This window comes from Hippocampus zosterae, chromosome 1, assembly GCF_025434085.1.
Source record: "Hippocampus zosterae strain Florida chromosome 1, ASM2543408v3, whole genome shotgun sequence".
In the NCBI taxonomy this organism is placed as follows: Eukaryota; Metazoa; Chordata; class Actinopteri; order Syngnathiformes; family Syngnathidae; genus Hippocampus; species Hippocampus zosterae.
Window position 1 is genome coordinate 22,721,941 of NC_067451.1, and position 25,437 is coordinate 22,747,377.

A 25,437-nucleotide genomic window follows, 5' to 3' on the forward strand; every position below is an offset into this window, starting at 1 on the left:
AAGAGAATACCATGTTTTCTTCAATTTCTTGTTCATTTTAATGTCTGGTACCACTAAGATAAGATAAGATATCCTTTATTTGTCCCTAACAGTATCAAGTGAATAAGTGACGCAAACGAAAACACGTAATGCCTAATAGCACCGTTTTTGCTGTACACATTCAATTGTCATTGCTATTTATGTAAGAACTTTTAAAGTGAGTTTGGTCACTATCAATCAGCTCTTAAATTCAAATCTCATTTTTATTCATTCCAGTTAAAATTAACATTAAACTGGAGAAACAGAGGTACAGTAGTTTATTTTTTCCCACGGCTGTGGCGGCCCAGTAGTCCTGTGGTTAGCACGTCGGCTTCACAGTGCAGAGGTACCAGGTTCGATTCCAGCTCCGGCCTCCCTGTGTGGAGTTTGCATGTTCTCCCCGGGCCTGCGTGGGTTTTCTCCGGGTGCTCCGGTTTCCTCCCACATTCCAAAAACATGCCTGGCAGGCTGATTGGACGCTCTAAATTGTCCCTAGGTGTTATTGTGAGTGCGAATGTTTGTTCGTTTCTGTGTGCCCTGCGATTGGCTGGCAACCGATTCAGGGTGTCCCCCGCCTACTGCCCAAAGACAGCTGGGATAGGCTCCAGCACCCCCCGCGACCCTAGTGAGGATCAAGCGGCTCGGAAGATGAATGAATGAATGAATGAATGTATTTGTTGAAACAAGCCTTTAGAAACAAGCCTTTAGAAATCAGAGGGGAAAATGCTGCCTCGACATAGATGGTTAAAGGATTGCACCGTAACAAAATTGAGCAATGTCACCCTTTGATGTGGTAGATAGATTGATAGATTACTTCAGGATCAAACTACAGTACTTCGAATTTAAAGCACATTTACTAATTTAGAAATGAACAAATGAAATACACGTTTTTGAATACTTTATCTAGGTACTGATTGATAGATCACAGTTATGTCTGTAAAACAAAAATGTATGAAACAAAAAATCTGTTACAAATATAGATCAAACCCTTTTTTTGTTTCTCAAATATAAATCAGATAAAGCTAGAATATCTTCATTTGTTATAAACTCATACAAATAACTAAAAAGCTTAAAAATAAACACTGTGATAAAAGTAATGGCATATTGATCCGTTGTTTCTTTTCTGCATGGTTCCTTCCATACCACAAATGCAATGGCAATGATGCACTTTGCGGAATAAACTGAGTGTGCTGCAATTACAATTTTAACATGCTCCGACATAGCATGAAACTAATATTTGCAAACAATGCTATTCTGCTTAACACAAGCAACAAAATTATACAATAAACATGAAGTAGATTCTGACACATGGGTAAAATCAAGTCACTAATTGCATTCATGTACAGTACAACATACAGAAGATTTCCGGAGATCTTTGGAATGAAGCTCTATAACTATTCAATTTCATTGGATGTAGGCTAAGCAAGAGTACGGAAGAGGATCCCGTACAAGAGAGAATGGTAAAAAAAAAAAAAAAAGATTTGCTCAGTCACAAATGCGTACTTTCATAATGCACATTTAGTCGCCATATTGCACAACTGTAATTTCTTCTACATCGTATCTAATGTGATTATTATGTCTCTTAAAGTGTTTTTGGCTCTTCTGGTGATAAGAAAAAGGTACAGCATGTTGCGATCCATACAAGGCCTCAACAGCACAGGACTGGAGCTCCCTCATCAGTGTATTGGTCAAACTTCACATTTGTTTGAATAAAAACAAAAAAGTTCCTTGTACGCGGTCCTTTTCATTTGCCCCTTTCACTCATCTCCCATACACGCACGCCTTACATGCAGAAACCTACACAGACGGGCGCAGGCGCATGCACGCACGCACGCACGCACACACACACACACACACACACACACATTTCCATTAAAACATTCTGAAAATGAAATTGCACATTTGCGCTGCAACGCTATGAACGTCCTTCCTGCTCTCCTGTGCTTTGTGACGTGAGTTCATTCCACTGTCACAGACTTGGCTAGGTTTCTGGGGCAGTCAACCTGCAGAGAAGCCAAATAATCTACGATCATTAATGGTCCAGTTTGTTATCATGGAAACATTGTAGGGCATCAGTCAGTACCGTAAGACAGGAACACCAGTAGGTAGGTATCCAGATACAACATGCCCCTTGAGAGCTACATGTCGATGCTGAGATTGCGGTAACAGGTCTAAGTCGAGAGTGTATTTTCATGAATGTGGATAGCACATGCTTTGGAACTGACAAGTCAACCTCACGAAAATTGTTTGACAAATGAGCAAGTTACAACTTATTGATGGGGACGTCGACCTATTAACACAAAGAAGGGAGAGAAGACCTCGCTATGCGCCGATAAGCAAGGGGCATTGTATAGATGCCCAGCTTTTTCCCCACTTGTGACGCTGCCATTTATTTACTTCTATATTTGACAGTTACAAAGCCGTCAAATATAGTCACTAGCTTGCAGCTGGTGTGAGCTGCATGTAAAGTTTAAAGCTGGTGCCAGGGGTGGCCTAACCCTATGTACAATAACAATACACCACTTGATTTTCAATGATTTTTTTTTACTAGAGAAAACAAATGCAGTATATTTGAGAAATTATAGTATGCATTTAAGATGTGTCATGATAGGTTGAACTTCAGATATCTATGATGAGCATGTTGTGGTTGCTGAGTGTAAGTTGCCCACACATTTCACTTACATCATATCCTCGCAGCACTGCCAGGTGGAAGGACAGTAGCTGCAGTGGGATGACACTGAGGATGCCCTGCAGACAGTCGACAGTACGCGGCAGCTCGATGGTACGGTAAGCATTCATGGTCACCTCAGTGTCGTCCTGGCAACACAGGATGATGGGCCTCCCCTGAATTGCGGGGTGGGGGGGATAGTTATGAACATCATAAATAATAGTACACCCCTCCCTTTTGTGTAATGCAATTTAATGCCCTTTCAAATAATCTCCCTCTTTGTTTTTGGATTAAGATAAGAGGCTTTATTTAAATCAGGGGTGCCCAAACTTTTTGGACCGAAGATCTACTTTTTGATCAACTAACCTCCCGGGATCTACTCTTACCGGCACGCATGCGCACACACACGCACGCACACACACATGCACACACACACACAGGCACGCCATGATGAGAAACAGCCTGAAACTGAGGCATGCGATGCACTTTTGCAGCCCTTTTAACTATCGTAGCTCACATGTACCATTTTAAAGTGCTTCCCTGGGCCCTCCTAGATTCCTATTCTTTGCCCGTGCCCTCGGTGAATTGTACACGAAGCAAACTCTTTAATGAGAATAATGACGATAATAGATAGAGTGCAACAGCTCTGATCACAAGCTGCAATTGCAGACTGCTGAGCGTTAGCAACTTCCGGTGACGTAATCACGTGCCACCGTAAATTCAAGAGTTACCTGCTTTATTTTATTTTTTAAATATTTTTTTGTGAAAATGAGACTGATAGAATGATTAGGGTGCAGCATACTTTAAAACAAACAATATATTTCTAACATGTACAAAGACACACAAATGGTTGTTTGTTCTTTTTCTCCTTGACACTCCTCGGATCTATTTGGGACCTATCTTAGATCTACCGGTAGATCAGGATCGACCTAATGGGCACCCCTGATTTAAATCATTGCTGACCCTACAAAAAACGGAATTTATTCAGTCATCTGCTCTGAATATGGTACTTGGAAGAAATTCCCCCTCTAAAATATTTATAATACAATACAATAAACCGAGTCATTCACAATTAGCAATATACAAATTCACTATACAGTATAGATATTTTTGTTTTCACCTGTCCTCTGTTATTTGCTGGAAAAAACTCTGTTCAGTTATGATTTAAAATACCACAAGATGGCGCTAAATCCCCGTTTAAATAGAAATGCGTTAATAAAATACTGTTTAGTGGTACCCTGACTTGTATGTATTTGAAATATTTTTTTTCCCATTAAAGTGAATGGAAATGCCATTTTAAAAACAAATCCAATCATGCTATAATGTGTTTTAAGCACCATGGCCTGTCCTCCGAAGGCAGGAGTGCCCAAACTTTTTTGACCGAAGATCTACTTTCTGATCAACCAACCTCGCGGGATCGACCCGTTACCGCGCAAACGCGCATAGGCATGCACGTACACACGCATGCCTTGATGAGCAACAGCCTGACGCTGAGGCATGTGACGCATTTTTGCAGCCTGTTAATGATCGTAGCTCACGCGTACCGTTTTAAAACGTGTCTCTCGGCCTTCCAGATTCCTATTCTTTGCCCGTCCCCTCGGTGAATTGTACAGAACAAAATCTGAATGAGAATAATGATAACGATACAAGACAACGCAACAACTCTGTTCACAAGCTGCAACTGCAGACTGCTGAGCGCTAACAACTTCCGCTGACGCAGTCAGAAGCCACCGTAGGTTAAAGATAATCCGCTTTATTTATTTTTAAATACTTTTTGTGAAAGTGAGACTGATAGAATGATTAGGGTGCTGTGTGCATTAACACAAAAAATATATTACTAACATGCACAGAGACACAAATGTTTTTTTTGGGGGGGTGCAGGGGGTTCCTCTACACCCCTCGGATCGACTTGGGACCAGTCCCTGATCTACTGGTCGATCACGATCTACATAATGAGCACCCCTGCCCTAAAGCTTCTCCCCACACTTGAACATAGTTAATTTGCACCTAGAGCCCACAAGATGGTGCCAAGCAATTTTATGTAAAAAAGAAAATTTAAAAAGCGGTGATTGGCCAGCGCACAAAAACAGCAAGTAATGAGCACATAACTGAGATAGGTCCCCCCCCTCCAAAAATTTGTAAACAGGTACAGTACATTAGCCAGTTGGTGACTATGCGGTGCAACAGTGTAGACGCGTTGCCATCCAGGGTGCTTAGCACATTAACTTAACTGGTTGACAATTTTAAAAAAGAAGAATGGAATTAAGTCAACTTCGTGTATATTTGGTAACTTGCATTGGCAAGAACCTCCTTCCTTATCATTACATTATACATTATTTTTACCACATATGAATGTTTTGTATTAACATTGTATCGTAAGTATTAGTATTAACAGTGGTGTAGAACTAACAACATTAAAATATTGCTGAAATATTTTTATAACGGTGGCAGGGGATTATTTCACAATTTCACGTTACAATAAATTGGCAGTTGACTATTTTCCGGAATGGAATATTATAGTAAATTTGCTGTACCCTGTGGATTGTTTCCAAGACCAGACCTACCGATCTAGCAGTCACTTGTTGTAGGGCGTTTTGACACTTGGTGTAGCAGGCATCCTTCATGATGATCATGATGACTGGCATATGTTTGTCAATGAGCGCCAGAGGTCCATGCTTCAACTCGCCTGCCATGATGCCCTCCGAGTGCATGTAGGTAATTTCTTTGATTTTCTGTAGATAAGTTCAAAATAAAACAGATTCAAAACTTAACCAGAGCGAAGAGGAAAACTGCAGAAGGCACATTGCAGTACACAAAGTTTTTTACCATTGTGTGGGTTGTGTGTGTGTGTGTGTGTTGTGTGTGTGTGTATGCGTGTGTGTGTGTGTGTGTGTGTTTGTGAGTGTGTTTGAGTGTGTGTGTGGGGGGGCTTTCTCCTCCTGAGGGCCCCATGGAGTACTGACACTTTGAAATGAGATGTTATGACTGCTGAATTGCTGAAATCTAAAGTAAATTAAAAACATGTATTTTAATTTTAATTTATTCTTATTTCATGTGATACTGGGATGGATGGAGAACAAACTTACCAATGCCCCCTCCAGACATGTGGCATAATTGAAACCACGGCCCATAACCAGAAGAGACCTCTGCTGGTACAGCTCTTCAGCAATGATCTTTATTTTCTCATCCAGAGACAACACCTTTTTTATCAGATCTAGGAGACACAAATTAGTTGTCATGATGACGTGAAATTGAACTTTTTACTTCTATAACCATGAATGGTAGTGAATGAGTTGTGAGATTTGCACGTTCTCCCTGTGCGTGCGTGGGATTTCTCTGGGTATTCCGGTTTCCTCCCGCATTTAAAAAACATGCATGGAAGGTTAATGGAATCCTCTAAATTGTCCTTTTGTGAGTGTGAATTGTTGTTTGTCTACATGTGCCCTGCGATTGTTTGGCAACCACTACTGGCCGAAGACAGCTGGGATAGGCTCCTGAATGCCAGGGGCCCTCTTGAAGGTCAGGGGATTAGAAAGTGGTTGAATGGTGGATGGATATTTTGGTTCTATTAATAGACACTGATCGATTCTGAATTGCTCCAGATGACGTACATAGCAGTTGCATGCTGTTATATTGCATGTTTCTATAGTGTTGATTGGTTCAGTAACTGCAACAGATAGTCGGATAGTGGTGGTATTTTGGTCTAAAGACGCAGAGGAGGCACTACACGAGTGTTTTGAATTTGCATAGCATAGGAATTGGTCCAGTTTACGGATAGTGAAAATCCACGTATAGTTTATGTTTTTATATATTTTAAATGCTTTTTTTATGGAGGGGGGGTTGTCATCATTAGTAATAATAATAATAATAATTACAATTATTATTATTATTATTATACAGTATAACTATTTTTGTTGGGCGGCCCGGTAGTCCAGTGGTTAGCACGTCGGCTTCACAGTGCAGAGGTACCGGGTTCGATTCCAGCTCCGGCCTCCCTGTGTGGAGTTTGCATGTTCTCCCCAGGCCTGCGTGGGTTTTCTCCGGGTACTCCGGTTTCCTCCCACATTCCCAAAACATGCGTGGAAGGCTGATATAACACTCTAAAATTGTCCCTAGGTGTGAGTGTGAGCGCAGATGGTTGTCCGTCTCTGTGTGCCCTGTGATTGGCTGGCAACCGATTCAGGGTGTCCCCCGCCTACTGCCCGAAGACGGCTGGGATAGGCTCCAGCACCCCCCGCGACCCTAGTGAGGATCAAGTGGTTCGGATGATGAATGAATGAATGATGACTATTTTTGTTTGGGGTTCTCTGTTTGATTTGTATTCATCTGCAGCACTTTGTTTGAGCTGCGATTGCTTTTTGTGGTACTTTATTAATAAAGTTGTATTGATTTGTATGGAGTGAGTTGGCTAAAGCCCAACCGATGGCCCAGGTCGGAAATTCCCATCCCGCCACTGGTTTCGATAATCAGACCAGGGTGTACCGCTGTTATATATTGCCTCACTTATTTAAGAGCCCAAACGAGCTGAAACTGCCACTGACCACGGAATGGTCAGAAAAATAACAACGATTTTGTCACCTCATATTAGTATTATAATGATGAGTAGTCTAGGTAGGTGTTGTGTTGTTACCGGGGAGCTCTCTGAGGCTGTTGATGATCTCCAGTCTTCTCTTCTGTAAGGACAGTCGGTCCTCACTCATCATAAGGCCAAACATGGTGAGGGCCACAAACTGACTGGTGTATGCCTGGATCACACACAGAGGGGCAGATGATTTAAATACCGTATTTTCACGACTATAAGGCGCCATTAAAAGTCTTAAATTTTCTCCAAAATGGACAGGACGCCTTATGGTGCGGAGCGTCCTTTATATGCGCTGAGTTCCAAAATCTGACTGACAGCCGACACGCTGTTTATATAGAGAAAAGGCGGAAGTGACTGTGGCCAGGCATGCGGGAAAGAAGTCGGCCAATCAGGGAAGGGTGGACGTATATATATATATATATATATATACATATATGGAGAGGGAGAGGGAGAGAGAGAGAGAGAGAGAGAGAGAGAGAGAGAGAGAGAGAGAGAGAGGGAGAGAGAGGACAGGAAAGCTAGTCCGCCAATGGTGAAGGGTGGGCGTGTAAGTACGCTAAAGGGACGCCTCAAGCCAGTACCAACACTTGTATAGAGTGTGGCAACGTGCATTGTTGCAAAACAACTCCGGTTTTGCTTTCTAAGAACCCCTGAAAATAAATTCGACAAAAAGACACGCCTACGAAGCTCAGTTCAAACTTAAAGCCACCGGTTATGCTTTTGGCATGCGTGCCCATCTCACAGCAGCGGTGAAAAAACAAGTCAAGCAAATGAACTCTGAGCTTGCCGTTATTCCCGGAGGCTTGACTAAAGAACTCCAACCGCTGGACATTGGCATCAACCGGGCGCTCAAAGTAAAGTTGCGAACGGCATGGGAACAATGGATGATCGGTGGCAAACACAACTTTACAAAGACTGAGAGGCAACGCTTGGCGAGTTACGCCACAATACGCAACAATGAGAGGGAACGCGGCGTTTTTGATGGATTACGGTACTTGCACAATTGTTCAATTCTTTCTACACACACACACGCGCTGCCACCATGTTTCGCTCTGTTCTTTACTTTCAAATGTGGGAAAGCTTCACACGAGAGAAATGTTGACTTTGCTGTTGCTACTCCTTCTTTCAGCTCGGCAATGCGTAGCAACTCACACTAGCATGTGATGCATTCAATGACAACTGAGAGAACATTGTACGATGGCTAAATAAAATACACCCGAACTCAGTTCTGCTTTCGTTGCCTTTTTAAAAACGTGTTTTTATCTTATCTGTATGTCTTGGCATGCTACCGTATGCTTCAAGCTAACGTGTTAGAGTGCGCGCATGCATGACTTATGTTTAAGCTGGCATATGTTTTACCACTGTAAAACTGTGGCCATTAGTACGGTGCGTCCTGTGTATGTGTAAAATACAGAAATGTCACCCATTAATGAGACTGCGGCCATTAGTACGGTGCGTCGAATAGTCGTGAAAATACGGTAGTAAAAAAAAGGGTTAATCTCAGACAAGGTGTAGTAGTTGTACCTTGGTGCTCGCAACTCCAATCTCAGGCCCAGCATTAATATGGACTCCACAGTCTGTTTCTCTGCAAATGGAGCTTCCCACTGTGTTGGTTATGCCCACTGTTAAGGCACCTCGGTCCTTACAGTAACGCAAAGCCATTAGGGTGTCTGCTGTCTCTCCTGATGGTTGGTGCAAAAGAGTTTTAGAGTCTGAAATATCTTTGGAGGCAACCGTCATGAAAGTTTAGGAGGAGTTATTGGTGATGTCACCTGACTGGCTGATGAAGAAACTAACATCATCTCTGAAAACAGGCGTGTTGCGGTCCAGGAAGTCACTCGCCAACTCCACCATGACAGGCAGCTCCGTCAATTCCTCCAGGATTTGTCTGGTCTGAAAACATTTGTAGGGAAGCTAGCTGAGCACCGCTTTCACCATAAACATGCACATTTTCTCACAAATGTTTGTCTATCAAGCTAAACCTACAGCGACTGCAGCATGGAAACTAGTACCACAGCCAATCACGATCAACCGTCTGCAGCGCTTGATTTCTTTTAGGTGATCCTTCAATCCTCCAAGAATCACTAAGAAAGAGTTACATGAGATAGTTGCATGACACATATTCCCACAATTATGTGTTCAATAAACAGGTAGCACTCAATACTATTTTATGGTTACCAGTATTGGAGTCAAAACAAATGCGGCCTCTCATTGTGTTGACCACTGACTCTGGCTGCTCAAAGATCTCTTTCTGCATGAAGGAATCAAAGTTTCCTGCAAAGGGAAGACAATTGCATTAGGATGTGCACCGGTATATCACTTACATATTTACAAGTGCTGAACATGTAAATATGGCACAGTAGTATGTGTAATTTTATAGGCTAGATATAGTGCTATTTACATTTATTTTATGATGAAATCAATACACATGATCCTATTTTATGTAATTAACTCATTCACTCCCAAAGACGTTTTTACACGTCTTTTCAGACTTGGTCCAGAATTGGCTGGTACTGAATGAGTTAATCCTATTTGGGAAATGAAAGATTCTATCACAATTGCTTCCATTTTACAATTGCAGTGTATTGCAGTGACACTTTAGCCATTCTGTTTTATTCTTTTCCATTTAAGTTAATTGGATTTTATTGTACCGTATTTTCTATATCGCTTGTTCTCACTAGTATTGTATTCTATTCTAGTCTATACATTGGGGAAAAAATATGAGCAACTTGTACCATCTGTTTTCAGCCAGCAGAGGAAGAGCAAGTATAGGATTTTTTTTCTGGGGGGAGGGGGACACATTTCTTCCAGGAGGCAACTTTGAAGCTGTCCTTAAATTGTTCGCTTTGGAATGGCTGTCTGACCTTTCATTATCTGTTGGAGCTCCAATTTTAGGGTTTGGATGGCTCGCACGGGATCTTCACCAGCCTGCCGGTTCATCCTGTGGATAGAAAGTTTCCCTCCTCTCACCACGGCAATATCATCATCCTCCAGGTACAATACTTTGTTAGTATGCTCAATAATGGCACTGTGAGGCATAGGGAAAAAACAGTTTTTACAAAAGGCAAGAGACAAAAATAGGTGATTCAATTTCGATAACATGTAATGTATACTGTACATCTTATAAATACAGAGACAAGAAGGCACACCGGCATTGTTTTGGATGAAGTTTATCACCGAGTGGAGTTCTCACCTAGCGTCAGAGGCAAAGTAATACTCCACAGCTCTGCCATCCCCTACAGAATTAATCGTGCCACCAGTGCGGTTATGGTTGTTCTTTTCCTGGATGTCCTCCTTGAAGAGAGCTGTGGGGGGTGGGTCAGAAATCAGAGGTCAAGGGGTCACCTCAGTGTCTTTGAATTCCTAATACAGACATGGACATGACAAACTCTTCCTCCGAAGTCTCTGCTGAAATGTACTTTATGTTGTTATTTTATGGTATGGTAAGCAAAGCTGCTTTTGATAAATCAGAATGATATATTGAACCTTAATTCGGTCATTAGATTTTAGGGCGTCATCACACACACAAAAAAAGATTGAGCTGTGTGATAACTGGGAATAGTCTGTGTCGTTTATCATCTATACAGTACAAAGACATTTTGAATAGAGGGCAAGAGGCACTAAAAGTCTTTCTTTACAACCGTTAAATTGACACACCCGTGCTTGCTTTGTCATCACCCACGACAACAACAGTAACTCTGCAGTGCACTTTGGACTGGTCTCACATGCTCCTTTGAGAAAGCATAAATCTTTCATGAAACAACAGCTGAGACAATTTTGTCTCTGTGTAGATAAAACAGGCAAATCAAAAGGGCAATAGGAAATTATCAGCAATTGTTTTCAGTTCATTTTACTTGAAGCACTTCTTACACTAATAAGCACACTTCATAGGAAACTTCTGAATAGTTTTCCCGGAGACGCTTCCTGAAAATACTTGGCAGCTCACAAACTTTCACAAGAAAGGTTAAGGATTTTCGAAGAAGGCTTTGCAATGTTTTATTGTACAATAGTACCCCAAATTCACAGCAAGATTCCTTCCAAAAGACAGCCTCTGTCGGAAGAGCGAAGGTGCATTTGGCATTGAGTGATTGAGAAACCAACAATGTAGAAGAAGTGACAGTTACGGTAATGTTATTAATATTTGGCAGCAATACCATATGTCCTGTGCACTCTGTGTCAGTCACAAGACACACAACTACTCGCATTCATATGGACATATATGTTTTTGCACAGTGCGAGAAAAGTGCCACAGAAAAGCCACATCAGATGTCTGTTATTATTTATCCCTCTATTAAAATGCAAGTTCAGTCTTGTCCAACAGTACATTACTTTTTTTCCAAGATGCCCAACATTTGAAATGTTGGTAACTAACTGCCGGGTGTTAAAATGCATTTAGTTTTGGCGTATCTACCTTACACTCTCTCTAACATAAAAACACCAAGGCAAGTACTTAATATAAAACAGATGATGTGAACTGTTTCGAAATTCATCTACATCTTTGTGGTACAAAAAAAAAATTCTATACAGCTCCACATTGTTGATGAAAGCTGTTCAACTGCAAGATTGTGACTGTGGTCATACTCAATATATTTTAATACATTCCTGTCTTAGGTGTCATGTGTACATTTATAATGTAGTACATGTTATGTATGTGATTGGCGTGTGGTATGGCTGTTATGGGTGCGCCAAAATGACATTGATTAGTGTGATTTGTGGAAGAGAATCAGTAATAAAAGAGCTAGGCTCTTTCTTAGTATTACACCTCTTTCCGTACTTGAGGAAACAGCCATTACTGTAATTGGAAGTGGGGAACCATGAGGCAGATGGTAATTGCAATTAGGCAGCAAAAGTGAGGAAGCCTACTTACCACCCTTGTACTGGACAGGAATGTGTTCAGTTGACAGCTCGTGTTCGCTTCGTACGCCAATAAGCAACGGACTTCCTCTTCTGATCACATTGAGGAGGTGGGAGAAACGATAGGTTCATGGTTGATAAGTTAACAACAATTTAAGATGCTGTACAGTGTTGACACCTTTTGGTTATAGGGATGCTGATGCACTCGCACAATCCTGTTCAAATTTTATTCGTCTTCACAAAAGGTCTCATGAATAAATGTTTCATGACTACATCACATCTCCTCTCCTTACTCCCTCAAATATTTTCAACATCGCAATGCTTGAACACGATCCCGCAGATTTGATTGCTACTAGAGGGGTACCCATTACGTCGATCGTGATCGACCGGTAGATCGCGGACTGGCCTCAAGTCGATCGCGAAGGGTGTAGAGGAGAAAAAAAAAACAACCATTTGTGTCTTTGTGCATGTTAGTAATATATTTTTTGTGTTAACGTAGAATGCACCCTTATCATCCTATCAGTCTCGTTTTCACAAAAAGTATTTAAAAAAGAAATAAAGCAGGTAAATCTTTAACCTACAGTGGCGAGTGACCTGCGTCATCATAAGTTGTTAGAGCTCAGCAGTCTGCAATTGCAACTTATGATCAGAGCTGTTGGCAATATCTTTTATCGTTTCATTATTCTCATTCAGCGTGTGTTTCATGTACAATTCACCGAGGGCACGGGCAAAGAATAGGAATCTAGAGGGCCGAGGGAAGCACTTTAAAACGGTACGTGTGAGCTACGATAGTTAACAGGCTGCTAAAGTGCGTCGCATGCCTCCGTGTCAAGCTGTTGCTCATCATGGCTTGCGTGTGTATGTGCGTGCGCGTGCGCGGTAACGGATCGATCGCGGGAAGTTTGTTGATCGAAAAGTTGATCTCCGGTCCAAATATTTTGGGCACCCTTGGCCAACTACTTCATTTCAGTTTCTCATTGGAGATGGAGGCAACATTTGAAAGGTTTGTTTGACTTAATCAAACAAAATTTTTTTTATCAAACCTCTTCATGCCAAGTCGGTTATTCAGAGAGAAATACTGAGGGCCTCTCCTTCCCACAAACATTATTTGTATGGCTGGATCTCTCTTTTCTCTCCAAGTTAAGATTTCTCTGGGGCTCGGCTCCAGTGACGCAAGGCCACTGGTTGTCTTAAGGGGCGTGGGGCTTGAAGTGAGGCTTGCAAACAGAAACATGTGGTCGCTATCCAGTACAATATTTACCCTGAGGGAGGGAAAAGACAGGAGAAAGAGGGGAAGCAAATGGACGAGAGAAAAGTGAGACGTGTGAATAGAGAGACAGTGGCGTAAGGTAAAGTCAAAACAAGAGCAACCAAAAAGTCATGAAAGCTGATCCTTTTTGACGACGACAATAGCCCAGTGTCAGTATACAAACATTCTTGCATTCATACTCGATGTTAAACATATTTGTATCAATTATGCTCTCTCTTTGGCGAATTACCTCCTTACGTTTTTTCCCCCTTGTATTTTTAAAGTGAGATACGCCAAACTAAGAAATGAATTCGAGAACAACTGCTGATAGTACATCACAGCATGCCATAGCGATCCCTGGAAACCATGCAAACATAGGGATGACATGAGATCATTGCTGCCTAAAGCTGCTTTCTTTTCCAAGTCTAATGTTAAGACACAGAACCGTAGTGTTTGGCATGTGGAAAGTAAAGGCTGCTTAAACAAAAACGCTCTTCATTCTGGCAAACAGGTGGAGGAGTAGTCGTAATAAAAACTAGCAAAGGCTGGTTTCATCAGATCTCGTGTTAATAATTATTAAGATAATGAATGATTGGACTTATGTAATGCCAGAGGATCTAATGATATATGGGCGCTGTTGATAAGACGAAATGCTGAAAAAGTCAGTATGCTAAAGTGGGTTTAAAAAAAACGCGTTCTTCACACTTGTTTAGTCATGACTTCACAACAGTACATGATAAAAATGATCATTAAAAGTAAAAAAAAAAAATAAAAATACAAATCAGCTGACTCTTGCCCTTGTTGTGCCTCTTTGATAGAAAAGAAGCCACCGCTACCATGGAACCCCCCCCCCCCCACCTCTCATAGGCAAAAGGCATGACTTAAGAGGCGTCAGTCATTCGTCGTGCACTTTCAAACAGCCATTGCTTTGTATGCAGCGATGGCTGTTTGAAAGTGCTTTATAAATACAGTTGAGTTGAGTTGAGTTCCGTGCATGTATATGCACATTTATCGCGGGCGCAACCGCAGGGACTCATAAAAAATCAAAATCACGTTTAGTGTTACGGTAACAAACCATTGTGAATAAGGTGCTTTTCTGGAGTAAAAGTGCTATTGCGGGATCGGGACAGACTTTTTTTCCACAGGACATATTCAAAACCTCCCCTGAAGAATTGGAAATTATGAATATTTCACAACATAGCACATCGATACCTAGCTACTGGGAGTGGTTGGCAGCATGAGAATGACTTTTTAGAGCAACGTGACTGGACATTACACAACTACAGAAGGACAATAGATGAATTGGATGATAAGAAATTTTGTTCCTGGTTCAAGGTCATAGCAACACTTGTTACTGCCCATATATCGCATTTTATGTGCATTTGCAACCTCTTTTTTTAAAATTAACTCCACTTTGCTCGTGCAGTTATTTGCCTCTCCCTGTTCTATGAGGGATAAAATGGAGCAGGAAATATATAAAGTCAAATAAAACGTAGGGAGTGATAAACCAGGAGTCATGCTGGCAAGGCCTGAAACAGGAAACTGTCGGATAATGAGTCACAGAAACGCAGGCAGATGGCCAGCTACGCAGAGGCTGCCAAAGAAATAAGGAGGTCAGGCCTCAGCGAGAAGGAGACCAAAGGCGAGAGAAGAGGGGCCAGGAGGGAGGACGGCGCAAAGCTCAGGAGAAAGAAGGAGGCCATGCGCAGGAGCGAGAAGGAGGTCGAAGGCCCATATGAAAGAGGCCAGGCTGGGCAGCAGAGGGAATAAACCACTGCCTCCAATCTGTCAGGGCGTTAAGTCGCATGTGATTTAAGAAGCATTTACACAATTAGAAACAGTACATGAAAATTATAGCACGCACAAAACAACCTTCTCACATCATTGCTAAAACAAAGACCACTGAGTATGTGAAAGGGCAACGATGAATCAGATGGATGATTGCTTCACAGGGATGGCTCAGCTCAATCTCGTGTATCCCCTGGACCACATGTTCAAGACCACACAGCGAAAGGTCTGAATATGTGCTTGTGTGTGTTAGCGTGAAAACTAACCTGGCAACCACTGCCTCTCCAGGGAAATGGCGACTTTTAAAAACCAGAGCAAAGGCCCCCTCCTGAGACAAAAGGAAGAGAAAACTCATGAGTTTGAAGTTACTCAATATTTTCAATCATTCATCATCAAGTTTCTGGTGTACAGTACAGTATTCCTAAATTGGGCAGAGTGACCCAAAAATGTTTCCCCAAAAGAGTTATGGTGAAATAATGGGATGGACATGGGATCTTTGTTGGCGGTAAAAGAGAACCGGGACTTCTATTGCGCAACATCTGCCGTGTTTCGAAAGCACTGTGGTGGATAGACGTCGAACTCTCTGAGTATGCGTGGATATGTGGTTTGGACAGCGAGGGGCGGGTCAGGTATGTTTTGTCGTGGTCATATGGCAGTCTGTGGGTTCTCACTGTCTGGTTCACATTACTGCACAAAACAAAGTTGTGCAAAAGGCATAAATGTACAACCCGCTCACACCCAAAATTCACACAGTGGAAAATACACCCTTGATCTACCAAATCATATACAGCAAGTGATGATGTTATCCGTCAGTGCGGTCACCACGGAGACCGTTCTGTGATGGTCCACTGTGTTTTAAACAGACAGGAAATTGAAATGTACGGTAGAATGACTAATGGGTGGGACCAAACAAAAACACACTTCGTGAAACCTAGAGACACTGTGACGTCACTTATGAGGGGCCATAATTCAGGATTACCAATCATAAACACGAAGAAGCACTCTCATGAGCACTGCTGAAACACTCTCACACACAAAATTTATTTGGAATTTTTTTTTTGCACCATTTTTCCCCACTCACATACACAAGTCAACACACACACACACGCACACACACACACGCACACTACTAAAACAATCACATACTGCTGAAACACACGTTCTTTTTTTCTCAAATAAAGTCATCAAACACTGACAACAACTGAATGTTTTTTTTTCCTCACATTCAATAGTGAGATGTTCTCACAACTACTAAAACACTCTGATGCACACAATTGAAATTAAATTAAACACAAGGTCTGATAGACACTCACATTTAGGAGTGAAATTCTCACACACCCTACTGAAACACTCTTATGCACATAACTCAAACAAGTCTCAGACTCAACTCTTTTTTTTTGTTGCTTACTTAGTAGTCAAAATCTCTTACGGGCTCAAGTAAACACTCTGACACAAGTAAAATGTGTTCATTCACACGTGTGTTTAGTATATGAGTGTTGAGCGAATTTTAATAAATTCTGCGAAAAGATTTTTAGCCTCGTACAGACAAGGTAAGCACTCCTACATTAATGAAAAGCTCATCCTTTGCTGAAATCCTTTTCACACATGCATTCCCAATATACTGAAATACGCATTGCAGTAGCATGCCTGAGTGTATTCCACTTGTATATGTAAGTGCTTTTCATTTATGTTTATAAAAGCATTTCACTAATGTGGGAGAGGGTTTCATTTGTGAATGGCATATTCAACATCATTCAATTGTGCATTTGATTAGAGTGTATTATTTCCCTGACAGCTCCTCATATCGTCATCTGTCGAGGTGCAACCAGATAAAAAGAAGTCCACCTCACAACACAAAGACAGGGAATAACGACCACAATGAAGTAAATGCCACTCACCAGCTGCTGAATGACCCTCTCCACCAGCGTGGGGAAACTGATGCTGTCCAATTCACGATTGTCGTAAATGTATTTGATCAACTTCGGGATCACTTCTGTGTCTGTCTCGGACTCAAACGCATATCCCTTGGTGATCTGAGGATGTTAAGAGGCATGATATACATTTGGGTTGGGGTTTTTTTTGAGGGGGGGGGGTGAATAAAGATCACTGAAATGTACAGCAACCATGCAGTATATTGTTTATTCGGGCAACATGAGACTGACATTAAGAGCACTATTTTCATTTAGTGTAATTTTGAACAATTCAGTGGGTTTGATGCCCGCTGTTCACATATTTATTAATAAAACACATTGCGTTAGACCAGCTGTAATTACACCATCAGCAATGGTTTTTTGTTGTTGATATTTTATCAAATTGGCTCTGTAAACACATTATGTATTTCATGAAACACGCGTGTAATGTTAAGATGCAATACAGGCAAAGCACTGCCCCAAATAATACTGAGAAGTGGTTCGAATATTTAATTTTTTTCCCAGATGAAAATAAAACATGCATTTCCTGTTGCCAGGAGTCGAATTGATTACTGCGTGTTAGATCTTGGAAATAATGGACATTGTGGATACATGCGAGATTTCTACATCTTAAATGTGCCCCCATAAAATATGAACTTACCAGATAGGCCTTCAGCTCCTTGTAGTTGGTGATGATGCCATTGTGGATTACAACAAACTCTGGTGGTGAGATTGAAATTGAAAAATTTAGCTACCATGGCTGCAGGGGTAAATGACAGTCTGAGAGACTGACGATACTGCAATGCTCAGTTTTGACTGGAAGGCCGAGGGTGCTAATCATTCATTGAAAAATATGCTTGTTGGTGCGGTTGTAGTTTGTAATGTTGTACAACCACTTTCATTTACCTGACTGAGCTACACGTCACTGGCATTATGTACGGTAGTTAAAAGAGTAATTCAAAACCAATTTACGCTATAAATATGACAGTAGAAAATGTGGTAGCACATATACACTATACATGAACTTTTTTGGGGGGGGAGGGAGGTTTGTGTTTTTCAGAATTTACCATTATCGTCGTCAGAGCGATGAGGGTGGCTATTGAGCGCGCTCGGCTCTCCGTGTGTGGCCCAGCGAGTGTGGGCGAGGCCAAAGTGTGTACACAGTTCTTCTTCCAGGTCCAGGGAGTCCTTCTCTGGAGAACCCAACCGATAATACAATCTTTTTTACTGATATGGACACAGTGTCAGTTTTGACCCACATAAGCAACCAGGATGCCTCATCACCTGGCATAATTGATTTGAACTTACTGCGAAGCTCCTCAACCAACGCCTTGACCTTTCCTCGCTTCTTGATCAAACAGATGGTTTTGCCATTGATGTCAGTGGTTTCCTTGGTTTTTCCATCCACAGCAATGCCTGTGAACAAACAGTAGACAACATCAACATCAAATCATTTTAACAGGCCGTACAGCAAAGAACACCCAGGTTCAACTTTGAAAATAGCAAGGGAGTAAACTTGTCACATCTCCAGCAAAGTAAATTATGAGGGCAACTAAAAACCATGGTCTATGATTGTACATAGTCATTCATTTCGTAATTCATACCTCACAATACTTCATAGAAAGTGACTGACTGGCTGAAAAAAAACATCCATCAAGCAGTGTTTACAGTACTTGTGGAACAGCTGTAAGACGACATCGGCTTCATCCTGTTCAAAGCGGATGTGCAAACATAAAGCACCAATTGGCAGTGACGTGTGTTCCTTTGCATTTATTCATGAATTGACCATTGGTGATCATCATTAGCCAAATGACAAGAGGTTGGTGCTCTCAAATTCAAATTGTCGTTCTCATATGTTCATCTATATTCATGCTAACTAGCTGCAAGGCAATCGCAGAGTCAAGTCGAATTGGTCACTGCTGAAGTTTTTGCATTGAATATTTGTGGATAAGGATAATTGAAAGACAGCAGCACTCCCAGGCCAAACGATATGAAATAACCTTGATTATGAATACCAGAGGGTTTTCCTCCAAGGAGGTTTTGTAGATTAGAGATGAAAGAAGGATGAAAAGCAAATTCCACCATTCCAACTACTAAGGTCTGCATATGCGTTTTTAAACTGCAGGAGGAAGCGTGAGGAATGGAAGAGTGTTCATGCAACATCAAGGAGACCGGGTAATCTCCACATGGGAATCACAAATTGGAACTTGCAAATGATTTCTGATACCACTGACCCACGGTGTCAGTGTCTCGAAAACACCACATTCTGACTGCTGGATGGATCTGAACTCTTCCAAATTTCAGATCAATGGTACCTTGAGCTACGAGCCTAAGTCTTTCCATGAACATGCTCATAACTTAAAATACTTGCATCTCACATATTCTTTCTCCACTGGCCACCTAGGGATAGTCTAATACTGAGACACACGTGAATTGAGTAAGCTGCAGTTATATTACCTACTTGTTCCTCGAGAGTGTCAAGAATATATGCCTGTGAGTAGGATTATAGTATCAGGCTACATGTGTTGCTCCACCCTTTGTGTTCAAATATATATCACATATGCTCTTTATTATTCTGTCCATGGCTTTCTGCATTCTTTGTTAGCATTTAGCCAAACGGTTATATTTAAACAAATGCTAAGTGGTTGTTTTGCATGGACTACTTAACTGTAATTCTCGCTGTTTTACATTTAGTTTGACAGACACTAGAAGTGGAAAAGGAATTGCACCTATAAGGGCTATAATACCTTCTCACTGCTGTGGAATCTTAAACATCTTTGGACCCTACGCTTAACTGTTGCATCTTGGCAACATACCTATAGCGTTTTTACCCTGAAAAGTTGGTTACATTAGAATCTAACATAATGTCTTTTGGGGTTAATTGATGTAGATTCCACATGGAGTTTGACTGCAAATTTATGTCTATTTCAGATTAAATATCTATTTTCTATGGCCTAACTCTGTCACATAGGAGTATTGTAATTATTTTTTGCTTATATATAGAAATACTTTACATCTTGCTTTATATACAATGACCATGCCTTTTAGCTGTCCTCATAATTTATTTTGCTGGACATGTGATAAAGTTACTCCCTTGCTATTATCAATGTGTATGTGTGTGTGTGTGTGTGTGTGTGTGTGTGTGTGTGTGTGTGTGTGTGTGTGTGTGTGTGTGTGTGTGTGCGTGCGTGTGCGCGCACACGCATTTATGCGTGTGTCCATGCATGCATGTGTGCGTGCGCGGCAGCCGTCTTACCTGCTGAATCGTACCCTCTGTACTCGAGTCTCTGCAGTCCCTTCACCAATGTCTCAAATATCTCCTTCCTGGTGCGGGGCACTTGATGGTTTAGGTAAGCAAAAATCCCTTTCAGGAACAGAGAGGAACAGAGAGAAGCAATGTTAAAAAGAACTGCCTAACTATTTTGGAGTTATACATCAATAATCTAATGTCACATGGTTGAGCGAGGGGTGGGTGGAGCCTGGGATGCCCAAATGTCTCATAAATATTGATGAATAAAAGTTTTCTTAGATTTGAAGTACTTGTTTTTTAGTCTTCATTGTGTTAACATGCAAAATGCGATCCGAGTGTGCCATCAATATTATTGCGTTATTTAACATGCACCTAAAGAAATGCCAGTATAAGTACCGGTAGCCTCAATGATTCTGATCTAATTAATTATACCATTATCAGCCGAGGAGACTGTCGTACAGTGTTGGATAGCGACATGAACAAAATGACGCGAGTATTTAATCACTGCAAAAAGAAAACGTTATATTTTAATTGATGGTCTTATCAAAAGAAGTGCTGTTATGATTCACTTTTTACATAGACCCCCAGAAGGATTTTAAGGATTTTATCTACCTCAGGAACCATAGGACAGTTTTTTTCAAACTCACATTTTTTTTCGTTGAGTATTTCAACATCTATCCATTTTCAACACCGCTTATCCTGAACAGGGTCAGTTGCTGGAGCCTATCCCAGTTGACCTCCGGCGGAAGGCAGACTACACCATGAACTGGTCACCAATCAGTCGCAGGGCACATACAGAGACAAACGACCACTCACACCCACATGCACACCGTCACTGAATGGGAACTCATCACTTGCTGCCTGCAAACGAGTCCTGCGTGTGCACCATGCAACACTAAATAGTCATTAATATTTAAAACCAATTTGGTGATCAATATTATTTACCACACAGGAGTAAGTGAAACCTATTCAAACGGCTATATAATTAGTAACCGTAGATAGTTGTGACTTTCAAAAGGCCTTGAAGTGAAAATTGGATTATTTTTTTTTTTGTCAATGCAGTACACATATGTGGAGGGCCCCATGACTGGGTAAGCCTTGGGCTACTAAATGACTACCTATGGCTTTGGCTACACATGCTTGTGCCTGCATCTGAATGGGTGAATGCATAGAGGATTGTGGAGACAGGTTTGGTGAATATCCACACTCACTAGACTCATCCCAACTTAATGAGATGTGATAAAAACGTAGAGATGTATATACTAAGTACTGTAAAATGTATTGGATTTTTGTGGACGATATTGACCAACACTACTACACAGAGGTGTTAATTATCTCTGTGCTGTTGTCTTTGAAAGGTACCAGGATTAAAACCTGTTAGTATGATCTTTGGAGAGACCTAAACATAGATTCTAGATTTTTTTTCCTCTGGCCTTTTTTAACCTCTCATTCTCTGTGCACAACGAGCCGTCTGTCTAATAAAGGGGTGTCAAACTCTTTTTCATTGTGGGCCACATTGTAGTTGTGCTTTCCTTCAGACTAAAAACCACATATATGTGTAATCACCATCATCATAGTATGATACAGTGCCGGTATATACTGGAGATAATTTCCCCTGCAGTTGATTGTTGTTGCCTACAAATATACAGTATGTTTAGCAATATATTGGATTTTAAATCAAAGAAGAAAGAAAGAAACAGAAAGAAAAAAGTGATGACAAAATTGGTGAGTAAACAAATACATGGGTAAGGTATTTTGTGAAAATAAATGTGAATTTCTATGACAGATTTTCTTCTTCTGAAGCAAGAAAGCTAAATGAAGCACACTGTAGTTACTTCCGTGAGCCAAATTAAATGAGGTTTGGACCTTGAATCCAATCAAATGTGTTGGCTCAAAATGCAGTAAATTACCGGTATTCAGAAAACATTTCAGTACGGTGAAGGGCAATTCTCGACGACTACAAATTACATCCACATAAACATTGGAAGATTTTCCTCTCTGAGGTATCAATTAAACCTGAACATTATCTTTGTGCACTTTTATTCACTCTTTGTAACATTGTTGTCTGTGAGTATGTGCGTGTGTTATTGTATTTAAAATGATACCAACAATATTGACATATTACAAAAAATATATACTGTACATCATATCCTCTTTGGGGAACTACGTTTTAAAATATAAAATCGACTGTGCTTCTCCATCAACAGGCCACACAAAAACACACACACGTATACATGCTGCCAGCCATGTAGCCAGTTAAGCAGGTTGTGGAGAAGGTTGGGGGGCGGGGGGGGTAAAAAGTTGGTTAACGATTGACTTTAGGTTGTAAACGTCGTGCCGCTGAGTTATTACACTCACGGTTGTCATAATCCGGAACACTTCATCGCTTTGCAAAGTATTCCCGAATTACGAAACAATATTCACGTAGCTCCACAATTCATCTGCAGCGAGGCTGTTACAACTGGAGTAAGTAGCCTGGTGGTGGCGGGGGGGAACACAAGACACGTTGCAGCTCAGAATAGTTACACAGCCAGAAAAAGAAATTAACGTCTCAACTTTAGTTGGGTTTCTTCGATCTGAAACGGCTTGGCAATACAGACACGGAATTGAATACACATCCACAAGTCAATTTAAGCCCCTCAACTGTAAATTGTGATTTGTGCGTGTAAAGCGCTACCACTCCAAGAACACGTAGAATGAAATGAAGTCAGAGGAAAAAATGCAACACTTACCGCACATGGCTCGAGCCTTGAAAGTTGGGCTTGTAGGGGGAAAAATTGAGGTATATTTTCAGTGGGAGTAGGATGATGATGCTTCTCTCACTCCAAGTGTGCGCACGGTAAACTGGCAGTGAGCATTTAAACGGTGTTTCCTGGAGAGGCAGCGGGCGTCCCCACCCCTATTGACGCCTCCCAAGTCCTCTCGAATCCACATCTGTCACATCACGCGACACACGTAAGGCCAACTTGTGGCGACAGCAATCACGGAATATCAACTCGGTTTGAACTGCTCAGCATTTCACTACTGCTACAACAATTAATAATACGACGGCAACTACGGATAATAATCATCATCACCACCATCATCATCCATCCATCAGCCATGTTACCTGCATTACTGTTGAGCACGTCTGCAATGACAACCTAAATTTTAATTTCTTCCATGAGATTATATTAATTCATTCCCTGTTCCATTTATTTTGTGTTCATTACATTTAGCTGCACTGTTTTCATTATGAGTACGTGGATGTTGGCTTTTTCTTTTGTCAAATCAGATTTCAGCATCTATGTGCTTTCATGCCAATGTAATTGATCCAGGGAATTCAGAATCAGGAGGGTGTGCCAATGTGACTTCCTTCCATGAGGCGGCTTGGGAATCAGATTTGCTTTGCGTCAATTTCATTCTGAAAGATGAACTTCCTCCTCAACAAGCGTACCGGGGTTATTTTCTAGTCTAGTCAGTTCTTCTTGAATGTTAGTGGTTAACTGCTTGTTATAAAACCTTATATTTGTGTTCTTAAATGTTTTATTTATTGCCTGTTTTTCAGCATATTATTGACTTCTGTTAATATTGTGAAGAGTTTAAGATTGATTATAATTTAGACACAGGCCTTCAAAATTCCTTATGAATCACTCTTTAGGCCTTGGACGGACGTATATTTTCTTTGCAATATGCAGAGGTTAGTTGGGCCACACACATTCACCAAAAGCCTGTCAAACTCTATGAGTGAAACATGCTGACACAGCAACAGAGCTACACTCAACATAAATTACCCTGGAAATGTGGTGCACTTTCACCTTCCCAACTGTGAAGGTGAGGTGTTGGGGTTTGAGTGGCGCCTCCAAAAACACAGCCACTGTAATGAGCTTGAAGTGCAAGTGTCTGTGTGACACTTTAAGTCCTTGATTTAGTGTTTTCAAACAGCTAACGTAAACTCCACATTATATTTTTATTTTAATTGCAAACATAAGAGTTGTTCGACAAAGCCCCCCCTGCAAGGAGTTGCTCTGCTCTGGTGAAGAATAAAACAAATATCTCAGCATTTTAATTTTTTTTAAGGTGCTTGCACCCAGTGGGAGTCTAACAATTCTCCATCATAGTGGCAGCAGATTTAATGAGTGAATTCAAAGTACTCCTTTCATTTCTGCACTTCAAAAACTAAATATAACACCCAAATTAAGAGTGACTGGAAGCTATTCATTTAACCATGCTACTGGATTTTACAGAAGAAATTTCTTATCTGAAGGAGTCAATTTTTCCTCTCCCGTTTTGTTGAGACTGCTGCCTTATCATCTGTGTCTCTTAACTGGACTCTGGAATACATGTGCCCATAGTGCATGTCTTATTGAATAGTGATTCATAAGTCCAACATGTCAGACCCAAACAAGTCCAGAGATGAAATCGTATCATTATGGCTGAATGAATCTGACTCAAGCCAGTCACCCTCAATTCCAAATCTACAAACTCTTGCGCGGACCTAATACAATTGTATCAATCTTAAATATGCTCCGTAACCGCAGAAATACAACAGTTCCTGTACAATACACCACGGACTGTTTCCCACCATGGAGTAAAGTGTGAGCCTTATCACATTGATAACTACTACCCCTTCTGGATTTTCTCGTTCAAAAGTTATTAAACAAGGCAACATTTCACACTAGATGCCAGATGAACTGGGTGACGTTTACATGTGTGCATGCTTTAGGGCAGTGGTTCCCTACCCTTTTTTGGCTCCCGTACCACCTAATTTTTTTTGTCATACTATGAATATAGTATGACAAAAAAATTATATTCATACTATGAATAATATGAATATAATTTTTTTTTTTTTGTCATACTATGAATATCCCCCTCTCCGTGAGCCGTCACCTTACCGTGGTGGAGGGGTTTGTGTGTCCCAATGATCCTAGGAGCTAAGTTGTCTGGGGCTTTATGCCCCTGGCAGGGTCACCCATGGCAAACAGGTCCTAGGTGAGGGACCAGACAAAGCACGACTCACAAAAGCCCCTTATGAAAAATAAAATCGATGGTACTCAGTTTCCCTTGCCCGGACGCGGGTCACCGGGGCCCCCCTCTGGAGCCAGGCCTGGAGGTGGGGCTCGTTGGCGAGCGCCTGGT

The 25,437-nt window shown here is 41.2% G+C and overlaps 2 protein-coding genes across 2 annotated transcripts in view; both read right to left on the reverse strand.

Annotated features, from left to right (window-relative positions):
• LOC127610846 (uncharacterized) overlaps positions 1-25,437 on the reverse strand; it is a 71,702-nt gene that overhangs the window by 39,679 nt on the left and 6,586 nt on the right. The window lies entirely within an intron of this gene.
• Positions 854-23,383, reverse strand: gfpt2 (glutamine-fructose-6-phosphate transaminase 2). The gene is made up of 19 exons (XM_052080670.1): positions 23,052-23,383; positions 20,326-20,433; positions 18,378-18,485; positions 18,137-18,262; positions 17,731-17,789; positions 17,058-17,192; positions 15,426-15,487; positions 12,136-12,215; positions 10,462-10,573; positions 10,133-10,296; positions 9,447-9,542; positions 9,255-9,352; positions 9,041-9,161; positions 8,793-8,950; positions 7,317-7,431; positions 5,773-5,900; positions 5,251-5,418; positions 2,701-2,862; positions 854-2,021 (listed from the first exon to the last, which is right to left on the reverse strand). The coding sequence occupies exons 1-19, from the start codon at positions 23,056-23,058 to the stop codon at positions 1,977-1,979; spliced, it is 2,052 nt and encodes a 683-aa protein (XP_051936630.1). The 5' UTR covers positions 23,059-23,383; the 3' UTR covers positions 854-1,976.